Raw genomic sequence first — 13804 nt, forward strand, 5'->3', positions numbered from 1 at the left:
TGTGTGTGTGTGTGTGTGTGTGTGTGTGTGTGTGTGTGTGTGTGTGTGTGTGTTATAATAATAATATTATTATATGGCTATGTGGGTAGCACGTCATATTAGGTAGGAGAGTTAAGCTATAAGAAGAGTTGATAGAGTCATTTTGACTTGACGAATTAACTCATTGAACTAATTTGTCGAATTACACGAGGCAAATTACTTGACATGTGGTTAAGCCACTATTTAACTTTTGTAGAATTAAATCAGCAGAATTTAGTTGTGTGACTTTGTTGAGTTGTATTTGTCGAGCTGTCTTGCTAGGCTGGTCAAATTCGGCTACTAACTTTCCCAAAATATACCTACAAAATTATGATTGTAATACCTGCCAAAATTTATCTCATATTTTGAACTAAGACTCAATGTTTTTGTAGCTATAAACCATCATAAATGTTCATAATGATGTGGCTGCAAACAAGCACAAAAGAAAAAGCAAAACATCTCTTAATATGCTATCGCAGTAAACTTAGGGTCTGTTTATAGCAGCTGTTGATTATTTATAATCTGCTGATAAGCAGATTATTCTGATAATCTGCAGATTATCAGAATAATCTGCTTATCAGCAGATTATAAATAATCAAGGTAGCTTATTTAGCTTATTCAAAACAGCTTACTGAGAGTTATTGTTGGATAAATGACCATCCTGCCCCAGTTTGGTTAAGCTGTTTGCAACAGAACTGAAATTAGAATAAAAGTATATAATATAAACCCAGAAATCATCACAGATCAATTCAAAAGATAACATACAGTACTCACACTCTCGTGAGTATCAGAAAAAATAAAAAAAATACACATATAGTGTACGAAATAAAGATTTGGTGGATCAGCTGTCATAGATAGCATCTGCGATTGACTCCCTCAAAGCAGTCATCTCAGTCACACCCTCAACGTCATGAACCCCAAATTCATTAGAATTAATCTCATCCTCATGGACTGAAAGCCCACCACAAAGGCTGATGGTTCTTCAAAGACATTGAATTCATCGTTACCAACCATACTAAAGTTCGTATCTGAACGTGAAGGATGTCGTCGAATGAAGTTATGAAGTGTTATTGTTGTCACCACAAAATGCACCTGCTTTTGAAATGGATACGACGGCATATCACGTAAGATGACCCATTTCTTCTTTCAAACACCAAACGTTCTTTCAATTACCCCGCATAAAGAGGAGTGACGTTTGTTAAACATTTCTTTCCTGTCACGGATGGTGTCACTTACTCGCTCAAAATCAGGAATTTAATATCTAGTGTCTGGATATGGCTTCAGGTAGCTCCTTTGCATAGGATATCCAACATTAACCAAATAGTAATTCCCTGTTATGAAATACACTGTAAATGACAAATAATACATACAAAAATTACATCTACAAATCAAATCATACCTCAAGGCGGGTGAAGAAAACACTGTGATCTATTCCTAGTTACATAGAAGAAAATCTGACTGTCATGTGCACTCATTTCCCAGCCCGCCATGACAAAAGTGAAACACATGTTAAAGTCACATACCGTCAATGCATTTTGAGTAGTTAAACCACTACGACCAATGTACGCCACCTTGTCCTGGTTGGGTAATCGGGCATCTACGTGAGTGTCGTCAATTGCACCTATGCAGTTCTATTTTAAAACGTTAGAAAAAAGTAGAATTTCAGAAGTAATGTAAAGAAATTAATAGTTACTTTGAAATAAGGCATGTAATGGGGATCGTTGACAATTTTCCCTGGAGTACTAGCAAATGATGGATACTTTGGTTTAACGATTTGAGCTACCAAGCTAACAGGTGCATGTATGTCTTCGGAGAAGTAACGACTTATTGTTTCCGATGAATGCTGAAATCTCTCCATAGCACATCTAATAGATTCATTATGTGACAATGTATAGGGTTATAGCCAACACCTCCCTTGCCGCCGTTCTAGAAGAACTTTGGAGGTCGTGATTAATAGATAACTCGTGCAGGAGATCTATAAAAATTGGTACACTCATTCGAAATATGTTGTTAAATGTTATTGGATGTCCAGAAAGCATCTCACCTACCAATTTATCCTCAATAAAATTGGATGTCATACGGGGCATACGAACATTGCTGGATCGGTAATACTCTAACAACAATATTGCAATAGCTGCAGCCCATGTCATTCTTTTACAGCGTTCCTGCTGCGGATCCATTCTAAATTCAAAAGATGTCAGTTATTTCAGCAATTATTAATACATAGTAGGAACGAGAAATAAGCAAGAAAGACATGAAACACTTGAAGTGAATGTTCATTAGAAGTAAGAAAAACCAGGAGAAAGAATATAATTAATAGCATATAATTCAAAAGGATATATAAATAAATATTTATAAAGTATAAAATGAATAGCATATAATTCAAAAGGAAATCTTGCATTTTATCATCATTGATGAATTGAATAATATAACAAAATTTTCCATCTACTTTGCATTGTTTTATAATATTGCATCACAACTTAAGGTAAAATGACATGGCAGCTGCTCAAAGAACCACTAAAACAGGTGAAAGCTAAAAAAATATCATAAAAATAAATCCTTATTAACATCTAAATAATGACAATATAAACAAATTGGAGAAATCTGTAACTACATTTATCATATCCTAATCATGACCACTCCTATTTCAGCTATTTTGGCTCCGTTTCACGGAAATACACCAATAAAAAGTAAATAGTATCATATGCTCGATATTCATACGGTTGGTGCTTAGGCTCACATGCAATGTATTATGCTTCAACGCTAAATGCACCCTCAAATAAATATAAAAAAGAGCTCGAAAATCATATCATCCTGATAATATTTCTAGTAGCTTGCAAACCATCATAAACTTAAACACCTTCGAAAAGTAAGAGGATTCTACAATGGAAAAATCTTAATAAACAACAAAATCTTCTGAACTGCAAAATTCGTTAAAATGGATGGGGAGTAAAAATAGCAGCTAAAAGAAAATAAACAGAAACAGTACTAATGTCAAAGCAAGGAATGAAACGTCATCCCATTTATAAGCTACAATGCACGCCTAATGCACAAGAAATAAAGAAAAAATACTTCCCCTAGTGTGGATTCTGGATTAAAGTTAGCTACAATAATTATAAGTGAATTAAAATATATATATATATCAACTTATTGACAAACATTAATAAAAAAAAAGATCCATAAAAAGGAAAAAATATTAAAATTACACATTTAGATGTCCATAACATAACAAAAGCTACAAATAACATCAAATACAAAAAAAAAATTCATTCCTCAACCAAAACACGCAAATATTCGACGTGCAATTCTGACTGCAGCACCATGAATATGTGCCTACATGGATCCTCGAGTTTCTTGACACACTTTGCATGAAAAAGACTGTCTGCAACTACTTCAGGTAGAGAGGCTAAAATTCCTAGACATTCAAAGATGGTGCTGTCAGGGACTGGAGCAGGTGGTGGAGTACCAAAAGCTTCAATGAGTCGATCAAATGAGGTTTTCACAAAGGTGTCATTTTCTTTATCTCCTACCAATTATGGGCCTCTTTGAAGGTGAACTGGACTCCCTCATCTCCCTCTGGCTACTACACACTTCTTCATCAGCTGTCAACGGCTCAGATGGGAAGTCATCTGGTAAGCCTGCAAAACTCATTTCACTAGGGTTGAATGCAAATTTTCCCGTCGCGACAACCCCTTTAAACATAATGTCGAGTTTTTCTTCAAAGTCCGGGTCAATTTCACACTGCTCATATTTCTTCGCTGACGGTATTGTCTGTGACATTGTAATGGGGGTAGGGGTTAAGTGGTTTATTAGAGAAAAAAATAAGTAATGTTAATCAAAACAAAAGAATAAAAGTGGGTTTATTACCTCCAATTTCTCAGCCCACCATTCCTCCGGGGCATCAATTGTCTGCTTAATGGGATCCAAACCTAAACCGGTACATCCACGTTTGAGCTCTTTCCAAAATTTTCATTCCTTCTTCAATTGGTCCCATTTGTTTTTTAATTTTAGTCTGTCGTAATCTCTGTCAGTCAATTCTTTAAACCTCTTTAAACCTCTTCGCAATATTTAATATTTTGTCAACCTTTCTTGTTAAAATAAGTAGTTGGTTTATTTCCTAGTTCTATTTCTTTAATACATAGATCGCATAAAATATTTGTTACTTCTTTATTTCATACAGCAGACGGACCCCCTTCATTCGCCTTAGACATGTTGGCACTATAAGGAGCTTAAAATATAGGTACCAAGTAAATATTGTTAGTCAACAAAAAATTATAAACATGATGCAAATTTCTTATAGGTTATAACCATTTTAAAACAATTCTTATATGTAGTCATTAAAATCATGAGAAGAGAACCAACATACAAGAATTGTTGCTAAGCCCAGGTGCCATATGAGACTAATCCTAAATAATGATAGAAAAGATGCAAAAAATATTGCATGAACCCAATCTAGCACTAGTAAAAAATAGTGACTCTTATGCACACTATAGAAACTGGCTAGCAACTCTGCTACAACTCCAAAGGAGTACGAATCACCAAACCAATTATTCGAGAGTGTCTATAGTAAACGAACTATGCTTTAAAGGTGATTTCTAGCATGCAGTACTACTGTTATTCTTAAAAATTAAAGCATAAAAGCATATAATTTATGTTCAAAAGTGGTGTTTTTGAAGCATTCAAGTATCTACCTTCTTTTGACAGAGGTTAGAAATAAAAAATAGATAACTTGCTAAATTTGTTTGAAGGGAATAGATTTATTTCCAACTAAATTCCAAATATATAAAGAGCGAATGAGCATAACAAATTATAAAATAGTTACACCCGTTTCTAATTTTAATCCAATTACTCCTTGTTGCAAATATACATGGAATTGATGTTAGCCTTTAACTACAAGTAGTGGAAGATATTGGAAAGAATCTTTAGTTTTACTTAAAGATAAATGAATTTCACAAAGAAGCTAAATCATTCTCCACTAAAGAGAAATTTACATCTTCTACAGCAAGGATTACAAGGGAAACGAATCAGAAAAGACGAACTTCAAGGATAACAGGGGAAACGAATCAGAAAGTAAAATCAAAATGCTAGGCTCGCGCGAAGGAAAGAGAGGGATATCGGGTATACTTTGCACCAATTCTGGAAGGGCAAACCGAAGGAGCAGAGGAGCGGAGGAGATCAATTTTCCTCGAAAGGGCGAGCCGAGGGAGATTTGCGAGGCGAGGCGAGGGATCTGCGATTCTCCCTGCGAATCAGCGGAGGAGATCGAGGGAGATCTGTGATTCTCCTCTTTACGAGCCGAACGAGGCGGCGATTCTCCCGATCAAGGGAGATCTGCGACAATTCTCCTAGAGCGAGCTGAGGGATCTGCGAGGCGAGGCGGCGATTCTCCAAGGGAGGACGAGGGAGATACGCGGGCCAGCACAGGAATTCTTCCCTAATCGCAAACTCAACGCGGGACGCGGGGGATATCCGGTTTGCGAAGATACGAAGAAAATCACTATAATAAAACGCCGCGGCACCAAAAATCCAGAGCCATCGCGATTTTCAAACGGGGAGGCGGTGTTCTGAAAATGCCGACGCATCCTATAAGCTGCCCCAAACAGGCACTTAACCATCAATAGTGCAAAGCAGCAATTTTAAGTCACAAAAGATGTTGGAATCACAAATAATTCATGCAGCTTATCCAAGAAAAAAGGCAATCAATGATGTCAGACTATACAAATGGGGTCAATAAGAAGTTGTATCTGTGGAAGCTCAGTTAGACTATACCTTGTGAATTACACCACAGCCAATTGCTGCCGCAGCAAGTTCCCCGCCACATTCCCAAAGTACTGATAAGCATCCACGACTACAACAATATTCCATAACATCTCTGGGGTTCAGCATGTCAAATTCCACTACTTCAACTCCTTTTTTAGCGAGCTTTTCCTGAATGTCTTTCCTAGCTCCTCTTTGTGTAGCAATAATAGTATATGCATCGCGAGTATTCCATAGGTTCGCCTCTTCAGGAAGATTCAAACTCTTTGACATTACTATTCGAACAGGTACATGGCCACCACCATGCCTTGCAGTAAGTCTTGGATCTGTCACGAGGAAACAAGAATTAAATTCATAATGAAGAATGAGACATCCAAATTTCAAAGGCAAAGCAATACAAAATCAGCAAATTCAGATACCATCCTGTCGAACAGTATTCCCTCCTACAACAATAGCATCACTTCTGCCCCTTAGCTCAAAAACTCGACCTCTAGAAAGTCGGCTGCTTACCCAAGAGGCGTCTCCACTAATTGCTGCAATTTTCCCTGATATCCAAATATGAAAACCACCATCTATCAACTATTCTTTCCCATCATCACCCACACAAAGTAGCATACAAGTTTGCCACAACACGAGAAATAAAATCTAGAGAGAGCGCTCTACGAAAAAAAATCAATTACGATGATTTTACCATCCAAGGTCATTGCATATTTGAGTACAGAAAAGGGAACATGAAATGCAGCTCTGTAGAGTAGAGGAGCATTTACTAGGAGGCAGGACCTCAAAGCCTTCTGAAAACATGAACCTCAATATCATTAGAAGATGACAAAGGTCCAAACTACATGAGAAAATGTTACTGGAACCATCCCACAAAACAAAGTTGAATATCATTCAAAAAACATTTTTTATACGTACTTAAAGAAAAGTTACAAGTGAAATTTGCCACAAATTAAATAATCAGTTAAAGCAATGGTATGAAAAGAATGGCACTTTACTTGAATAATAACAAAGCTAATATTTCTTGATAGATATCGTAGATCATGATCTAATGATAGAAAGCTCTAATGGACTTTAACCAATGCAAGGATAACATAAAGATAAAAAGAGATGCATGGAGAGATTGCCAGTTATATAGAAAATGAAATCTACTTGATGTGTAATATAATCTTAACTTGGAAAAGACAACCTCCATTTTCTTGCAAGGCAGATCCTCCCCAACAACATCAACTCGGACTCCTTCATTTCTGAAAAAATTGATTGCCTTGCCTCGTAGATGTCCAAGAGGATGTCTAATTCCCACTACAACCCTTGAAATTCCAGCCTAACAAACAAACATTAGCATGATGGAAACCCTTAAACAAATAATAAGAATGCACAAAACCTAGACATGACAAGCAAAATTAGGTAATAAAAAACAAGTATTTCATATAAAGTGGACATAAAATCTACATATTCCTCCTGGATACATATTTAAGATGCTGTCAACTATCAAGAACATTCGTTCAAAATTTAAATTAAAACATAGTGCAAAAAACAAGAAAAGGAGTAAATATGCATCTTGGATGCATCAGTAAATAAAAAATGGATGGTAGGGTAAGTGGAAACTCATGCATACATGACATGATCAATAAATATATTTCATACATACGATAGAATAAGTGGTTACTAGTACATAGATGCAAAAAGAGCACAAGAAAAACCCAAATATAAGCACAAAACTATTCTAACGAAAATAAAATTAAACCTTGAAGATATACTTGATATTTTGCCAAACAAGTCATCAAATCAAGTGATTAAGCATGCATATTGACAAATTTTTTAGATTTCCAAGCACCCCAAGTAATCAGGTCAAAAACTATAGACATTAATTATAAATTTAACTTAACCTAATTTTCTACAAAGACATAGTCAAATGGCCGAGATACACAACAAGTCAAAACCAAAGATACCTAGAATTTGTGTCCAAAAAGGCCTAAATCAAACACTAAAAAATAATTAGAAACTTCTCAGAATCATTTTGACATGAATTAGAGAGGATTAGTTATGTTTTACTTATAATAGTTATACAGTTCTATCAGAGCTTCTAATAAAAAAAACATTAAAAAATCGGTGAATAAAAATTACTATAGCCTACGAATTGATGAGTGTGCCATAGAGACCCAAAAAATCAATGAGATTGCAACAAAAAAGAAAGGAAAAAGGGTATAAATTTTAGCAAGTGTGAATCTTATTTGCAAAATTATACAAACGATTAACATTTTATCTTAAGAGAATGAATGAATGTCATCCATTTCAAGCTTGCCCAATACCTTTTAAAAGACTGCCTCTAATAACCCTTCGGTGAGAATGCAACAAGTTATTTTTACCGCTTATAAAGGCAAATATAAATTAGACTGTTGTGAGATTCTTTATAAAGTGTTTATCAACTTCAATATGCTTTCAAGGACTATGATGCATGAAATTAAGTGCAATATTGATAGTAAATTTGTTATCATAATAGAGCCTCATAAGATCTTTTCATTCAACTTTTTCATAACAATTTGCAATTTCCAGTTACCATAATTTAAATGACTTCTGCGCTAGATCATGCATCACATTTTATTTTTTTTACATATCCAAATTACAAGATTGTCTTCCAAAAATATGCAACATTCTAGCATCGACTTCCTACCAACTATAAAACTAGCATGATCATCTATGCATGCTTCATGGGTTTGATCCTTCCCATGTGTAAATGGAATTTCACTATCTAAGGTTTTGTTCAAATATTAAAGATTAAGTTTTGACTCTTAGAATTGTTCATAAATTGACATACTATGCTAATAGCATGAACAATGCCATGATTGCTATGTGATAAATAGATATGTCTTCCAATCAAACTTTGATATGAAATTTGTTATGGTTATATTTTTGGGAGCACCTACAAATTTACGATTAAATTCTATCAGGCTCTCAAAATATTTGCATCCTTTTTTTTTTTTTCAGTGAGTGCTATAGAATTTTATCGTTATATAAACATTCCAGGTCAACTATGTGCAACTTAAATGTCAAAGAAGTATTGTAACTTACTAATTCTTTGCGATTATGTTAGTGTTTACCGGAAATATGGTGGTTGTGTTGTGATTTTGTTGGTTGCCCGAAATAGTGGTTGTGTTATTATGGTAGTTTGTGGCTGCTCAAAATTTTGTGACGGTTGTTGGTGGTTAGCCGAGATATGGTGGTCACAATGTTATGGTAGTGGTGGTGTTGTTAGTATTGTGGTGTTGGTGGTGGTTGTGGTCATATGGTGGTAGTGATGTTGGTTTGGTGTTGGCGTGGTAGTAATGGTGTGGTGTGTTGTTGGCGTTGTGTGGATATGATGGTATGGTGGTAATGGGTTTTTCGTGATGGTGGTGTTGGTTGTGTGGTGTGGTGGTGGTTGTGTGGTTTTGTTGGTGGTTGTGGTGTTCTTGGTGGTTGAGTGGGTGGTGGTAATGGTATGATGGTGATAGTGTTGGTGATGAGAAAGTGGTAGTGTGTTGGTGCTGATGTGGTGGTGTTAGTGTGTCGGTATTGCTTATATGGTTGTGGTAGATGATTAATGTGTGATGGTGAGGATATAGATTTCAGATGTTTATGTTTTTTTTTTTTTTTTTTTGTATCTCCCAGGATTTTAGGTTGCCTAATTCTTTGCATGCTAGTTGTCGTAATGGGCAAGACAAAAAAAAATTGGTTCGTCTGCTACCAGGGAGATAACATTAATATTCTATGATCTCTATCTTAAGGAGGTCAAATCGGGAAAATGTTTAATGTTTATTCCATTGATTGTCTATGCAATGATGTTCATTTTGAATCTCAACATAGGGAATCTTTTATTTGCAGTTCTTTTGCATGTATTTCTTCCCACTCGGATGGCCTGTGAGGCAACCGTGGGTATAATATGACATATAAATTTTTTATTTTTTTTTATTTTGGAGGTCTATGATGAGATATTCGACCTTATGGGTTCTTCTGGATTGCCTATATGTTGTTATTGGTTCTTGACACGTATGAAATCTCAATGAACGCAACCAAGTTCCTCTTTTCTTTCAGTCCTACGGTTTTTGAGATTCTTCTACATGATTTTTTTTTTGTGATATGCATATGTGACACATACAAATTTGATATTACGTGATTTAAAGGAAACCAATAATTTTTTTTATAAGTTCTATTGTCTTGTTGTAATGACTGATTCATTGATTTATACTTTATTCTCTCAGATCTCATAGGTTCATAAAACTTAAATTGATTACTTCTAATATTTTTTATTATTAATATTACATCTAAAGATTTGTGTTTTGTGATTTTAAACCTTCAGAAAAGATGAGCTCGGCGACTTCTGGTACCTCTAAAATATTGTACTGCTACTGTGGACTACAATGTTCCTTGTTTACTTCGCGAGGAGACAGTTTTACAGATGTCTAAGGAGAAAAATAGAGAACTATGACTTATTTAGGTAGGCGAATTGATTCAAGGACTCCACTGTCGATACTGATCAAGTGCAAAGGGTTTCATTGAAGGAAGAATTATCTCGTAACATTAACAAACTGCATTTTAAAAATAATATTATCATATTTATAATTATTATTTTAATTGTCTTTTTTTAATTTTGATTGTTATGTTATTCACTGTTTTGTGAGGTACCTGTTTTTATTTTGTAATATTCAAACTAGATATTTGCTTTCAAATATGAAATATACTAGCAGGATTGGTTATGTTTGAAACAGCACTATGCTACAGGGGCAGAAAGCTCATTTGTTCAAAAATAGCTACAGTACAGCTATTGCAAAACTACAAAAAATAAAAATAAACAGCCAGCTTCCTGAGACAGCAATTGCGCAACTGATTATAAATAACCTGCGGCTGGCACAAACAGACTCTAAGTCTACCTTCATATTGGAAAGTGAAACATAGTTCAAGAAAATTGAACAATTGAATATTTGGGTCCTAGTAAGTAGTCCCCCAAACTTACTATTCTGAATCATTTGGATAATGGCAGTACAACTCAAAGTTATTGACCTCTACAGTTAGGTAGTCAACATTCATGTAAATTTCCTCAACATAAGGGTTGGCATAATCCCTAAGTGGCTTCGTGGCATGGTCTCGAGGGTTAGCCATTTATATGGGTGTGTCAGAGAGTGAATGTGCTCTCCTAAAGTGTGCAAGGTTCGGTCAATTTCAGAGTTAAAAGGGGCAAAGTCAAATTCAACACCCCTTTGCATAAACTAAGATAGTGAGAACGTGATCCTAAAGGCAGATTCGACAGACTCCAAACAAACGCACAATCACAAAGACCCACAAGTGCCTGTCAGCATGAAAACATGCAACACAAACAACACATGCAAAAGTAAGAAAAGCAGACTCACGCAGAGTAGGGTTTTTGGCTTTTATATTTTTTTCTAGTTTTTTATTTTTTTAGCACCTGCAAGGAAACACAGAACAACAATGCAAGTGCAAACAATAACTAATGACAACAAACAATAGGAAAAATAGCAAAATAAACATAAAATTAAAAATTTTCAAACCTAAATTATAAGTTTATCGACTAAAGTTCTAAAACCATAATGATTATTGGCATATTTCTCCACTAATCGCACCAAAAACTTGTTGGCTGAAAAATTATTACGATGCAAATCGGTCAATCATACAAGTAAATGTGTCAAGTAATAAGTGGTATCAGAGTTCATGTATCGATCTCATGAGAAAATGACTAACAATTATTCTGACATAAAAATTTCTAGTTTACTAATTTTGCAAACCTAGCTTGACGTGATCACAGCAACACAAGGTTGAATTCTTAAAATCCTAATCAACAAATAGAAAATAAACTATAATCTCAGAAAATAAAAAACCAAAAGCTGAAAGAAGCCTAGCATTCTTCAGGAGAGATGAGGCTCGTGCCTCTATGACTCGAGTATTGTGGGGTTTTGTAGTTTCCTTAAATATTTTCTTACGTGATAGTTGTCAACCAAAGTTAAATTTTCTTCTTAAGCTTATGTCTAGATTATAAGAAGAATCAGAAAATCATAAAGTTTAATTTCACTTAACCCCATGGTGTTTCCAAGAATTTTTCTGATATCCTATCTAGGTTACAAAACTCTAACTAGAATATGTCAGAATTTTTCTGATATCCTATCTAGGTTACAAAACTCTAACTAGAATATGTTTATTCTATCAAGATTTTGTGATTAACTTCATCGCTTCACTATATGACGGTCAAAAGTCATAGATCACAAAATATTTTAACATCCTAATTGGTCATATCAGGAGTAAATGAAATCTAAAAGGTTAACCAACAGCATGAAGATACGCAAGCTCGGAAAACATTACATAGAAAACATCGAGAAAATTCACAAAAAACTAATAAACTTACATCATAGAGACACGAAAGGGACTTAGCCACGCATTATAGAAAGAACCACGGAAAAGAAATCCATGAAGGTCAATGATGCAAGAAATAAACAATTGTAAAACTTACAATAATGGCTAGTTCTTTACACAACAGTAGAACATCCCTCTCTCATTCAATAATCTCTCAAGAACAACTAGAAAATAAGAGAAAGGAGAATAAAAACAACCCTTACGGTCTCTCAACCTCAAGCAAGGAAGAAAACCCATCAGGGAGAACTCTCTCTCACCAAAACTCTCTAGTTCCAACCTTCAGCCGCCCAAGATGCTCTAGAATCGTCCCAACAAGCATACCTATAGGAGAAGCGCGGGAAAGGCAAGAAATTTTCTTCTAAATTTGATTCAACGACTGGGCGCAGGTAAGCTGAGATGCAGGCGCGGGCGAGCTAGGTGATTATCTGATAGGCGTGGGAGCGCTGGCATAGTGCGAGCACGTTGTAACGGCAGCACTGATGCGCTGGATCACTTGTCACATTATTTGCTACGATTTGTCCCCTTTCTGTTCTCAAACAACCTAAAACCTATATCCAACACAAAAAAGAGAGAAATGTCTTCCTCGAGCATAATAACATTATAAATATGTAAAAACAGGGGTAAACAAGCCAGTTGTTCATCACATATTTCATTCACATCAGCCTTCACGCAGGTTTAAAAATGATCACAAAATGTATGGATATTACCCTAGAGCATGCTAATAGTGTCTTCGCGCTTTGGATGTCTTAGTTCACTGCATACATATTTCATTATCCAAGAAAAGTACTCTTTTTTTCCAATATGACCGTCCCAACATGTATTTTTTATGATTAGGTACTTGTCTAGTGCGGTATATGATGTTAGAGACATTCTCGATCCAGACAAGATTATAAGTCCTTGATGGGATGGTTTAGCTTTGTAGCTAAGATGTCTGTTTCATATTCCTTATAGGTTTTCTATCCATTCTCTTGGCATGTATAATCATTATTCTCCTTTTTGCTCTAGATAGAGTGATAGGAGCATAGGTTTCTTTTCTTTGACTTTGGATCTGTTGGATCGCTTTGGACAATGCCACATATGTTGTTGATGAAGTGATCCCAGTTGGGTTGGGTCGACTACCTTCATAGCTTAGTAGATCAGGGTCTCAACAGTATGGGAGGAGGGGTTCATGGAGCCCCAACCAAGCTATCAATTTCTTTGACCATATATTGATCTAACTTTTAGGGCACAATCATTTCTTCTGTTGAGTTTTTGTAGGCGTGCACCGTAAGCCCTCTCAACGCATTGGCATCTACCCTCACGTTACAATAATTCACCCTCTGCCTGACGGCTTAATTCTGCTTTAACGACTTGAGAATCTCCCCTAGTGGGACCACCAAAGATCTCATTGGTTGTCTATGTTTTAAAAGACTACTTTAAGCAAATACAACACCTTTTATCATGAATCTTCTTAGGTATTTCTCAGGATGTAAGTAACCATGAGGATGCGTCGTCGTGAGAGGTCACTTGAACCCAAATAAAATAAATTTAATTTTGTGTTATGGTTTGGTTACGAAGATCTTTTTATATTATATTATATTTTCTCAGGTCGAGTAAATGTCCAAATTTACTTTGGACTACTCTTCAGAGT

At 35.5% G+C, this 13804-nt stretch overlaps 2 protein-coding genes across 4 annotated transcripts in view; both read right to left on the reverse strand.

Moving 5' to 3' along the window:
- LOC110023559 (riboflavin biosynthesis protein PYRR, chloroplastic) overlaps positions 1–13804 on the reverse strand; it is an 80737-nt gene that overhangs the window by 60510 nt on the left and 6423 nt on the right. For all 3 annotated transcript variants that reach the window (XR_002293916.1, XM_020723048.1, XM_020723042.1), the window contains exons 2-5: positions 6962–7096; positions 6467–6566; positions 6195–6320; positions 5788–6101 (exon numbers count right to left, since the gene is read on the reverse strand). Coding sequence is in view for 2 of the 3 variants with exons in the window: in XM_020723048.1 (XP_020578707.1) it covers positions 5788–6101; positions 6195–6320; positions 6467–6566; positions 6962–7096 (675 nt within the window). In the remaining variant the exon portion in view is untranslated. The remainder of the gene's footprint in view (positions 1–5787; positions 6102–6194; positions 6321–6466; positions 6567–6961; positions 7097–13804) is intronic.
- On the reverse strand, positions 1071–2157 carry LOC110023585. The gene is made up of 3 exons (XM_020723073.1): positions 1712–2157; positions 1542–1649; positions 1071–1349 (listed from the first exon to the last, which is right to left on the reverse strand). The coding sequence occupies exons 1-3, from the start codon at positions 1874–1876 to the stop codon at positions 1299–1301; spliced, it is 324 nt and encodes a 107-aa protein (XP_020578732.1). The 5' UTR covers positions 1877–2157; the 3' UTR covers positions 1071–1298.

The sequence above is a fragment of the Phalaenopsis equestris genome, unplaced genomic scaffold (genome assembly GCF_001263595.1).
Source record: "Phalaenopsis equestris unplaced genomic scaffold, ASM126359v1 Scaffold000002, whole genome shotgun sequence".
Lineage (NCBI taxonomy): Eukaryota > Viridiplantae > Streptophyta > Magnoliopsida > Asparagales > Orchidaceae > Phalaenopsis > Phalaenopsis equestris.

Coding starts and splice junctions, on each gene's coding strand:
- LOC110023585 (XM_020723073.1), bottom strand. CDS start 1,876: ATGGAGAGATTTCAGCATTCATCGGAAACAATAAGTCGTTACTTCTCC. Junction 1,650..1,711: donor ATTACATGCCTTATTTCAAA/GTAACTATTAAT, acceptor GTTTTAAAATAG/AACTGCATAGGTGCAATTGA. Junction 1,350..1,541: donor CTACTCAAAATGCATTGACG/GTATGTGACTTT, acceptor ATTTCATAACAG/GGAATTACTATTTGGTTAAT.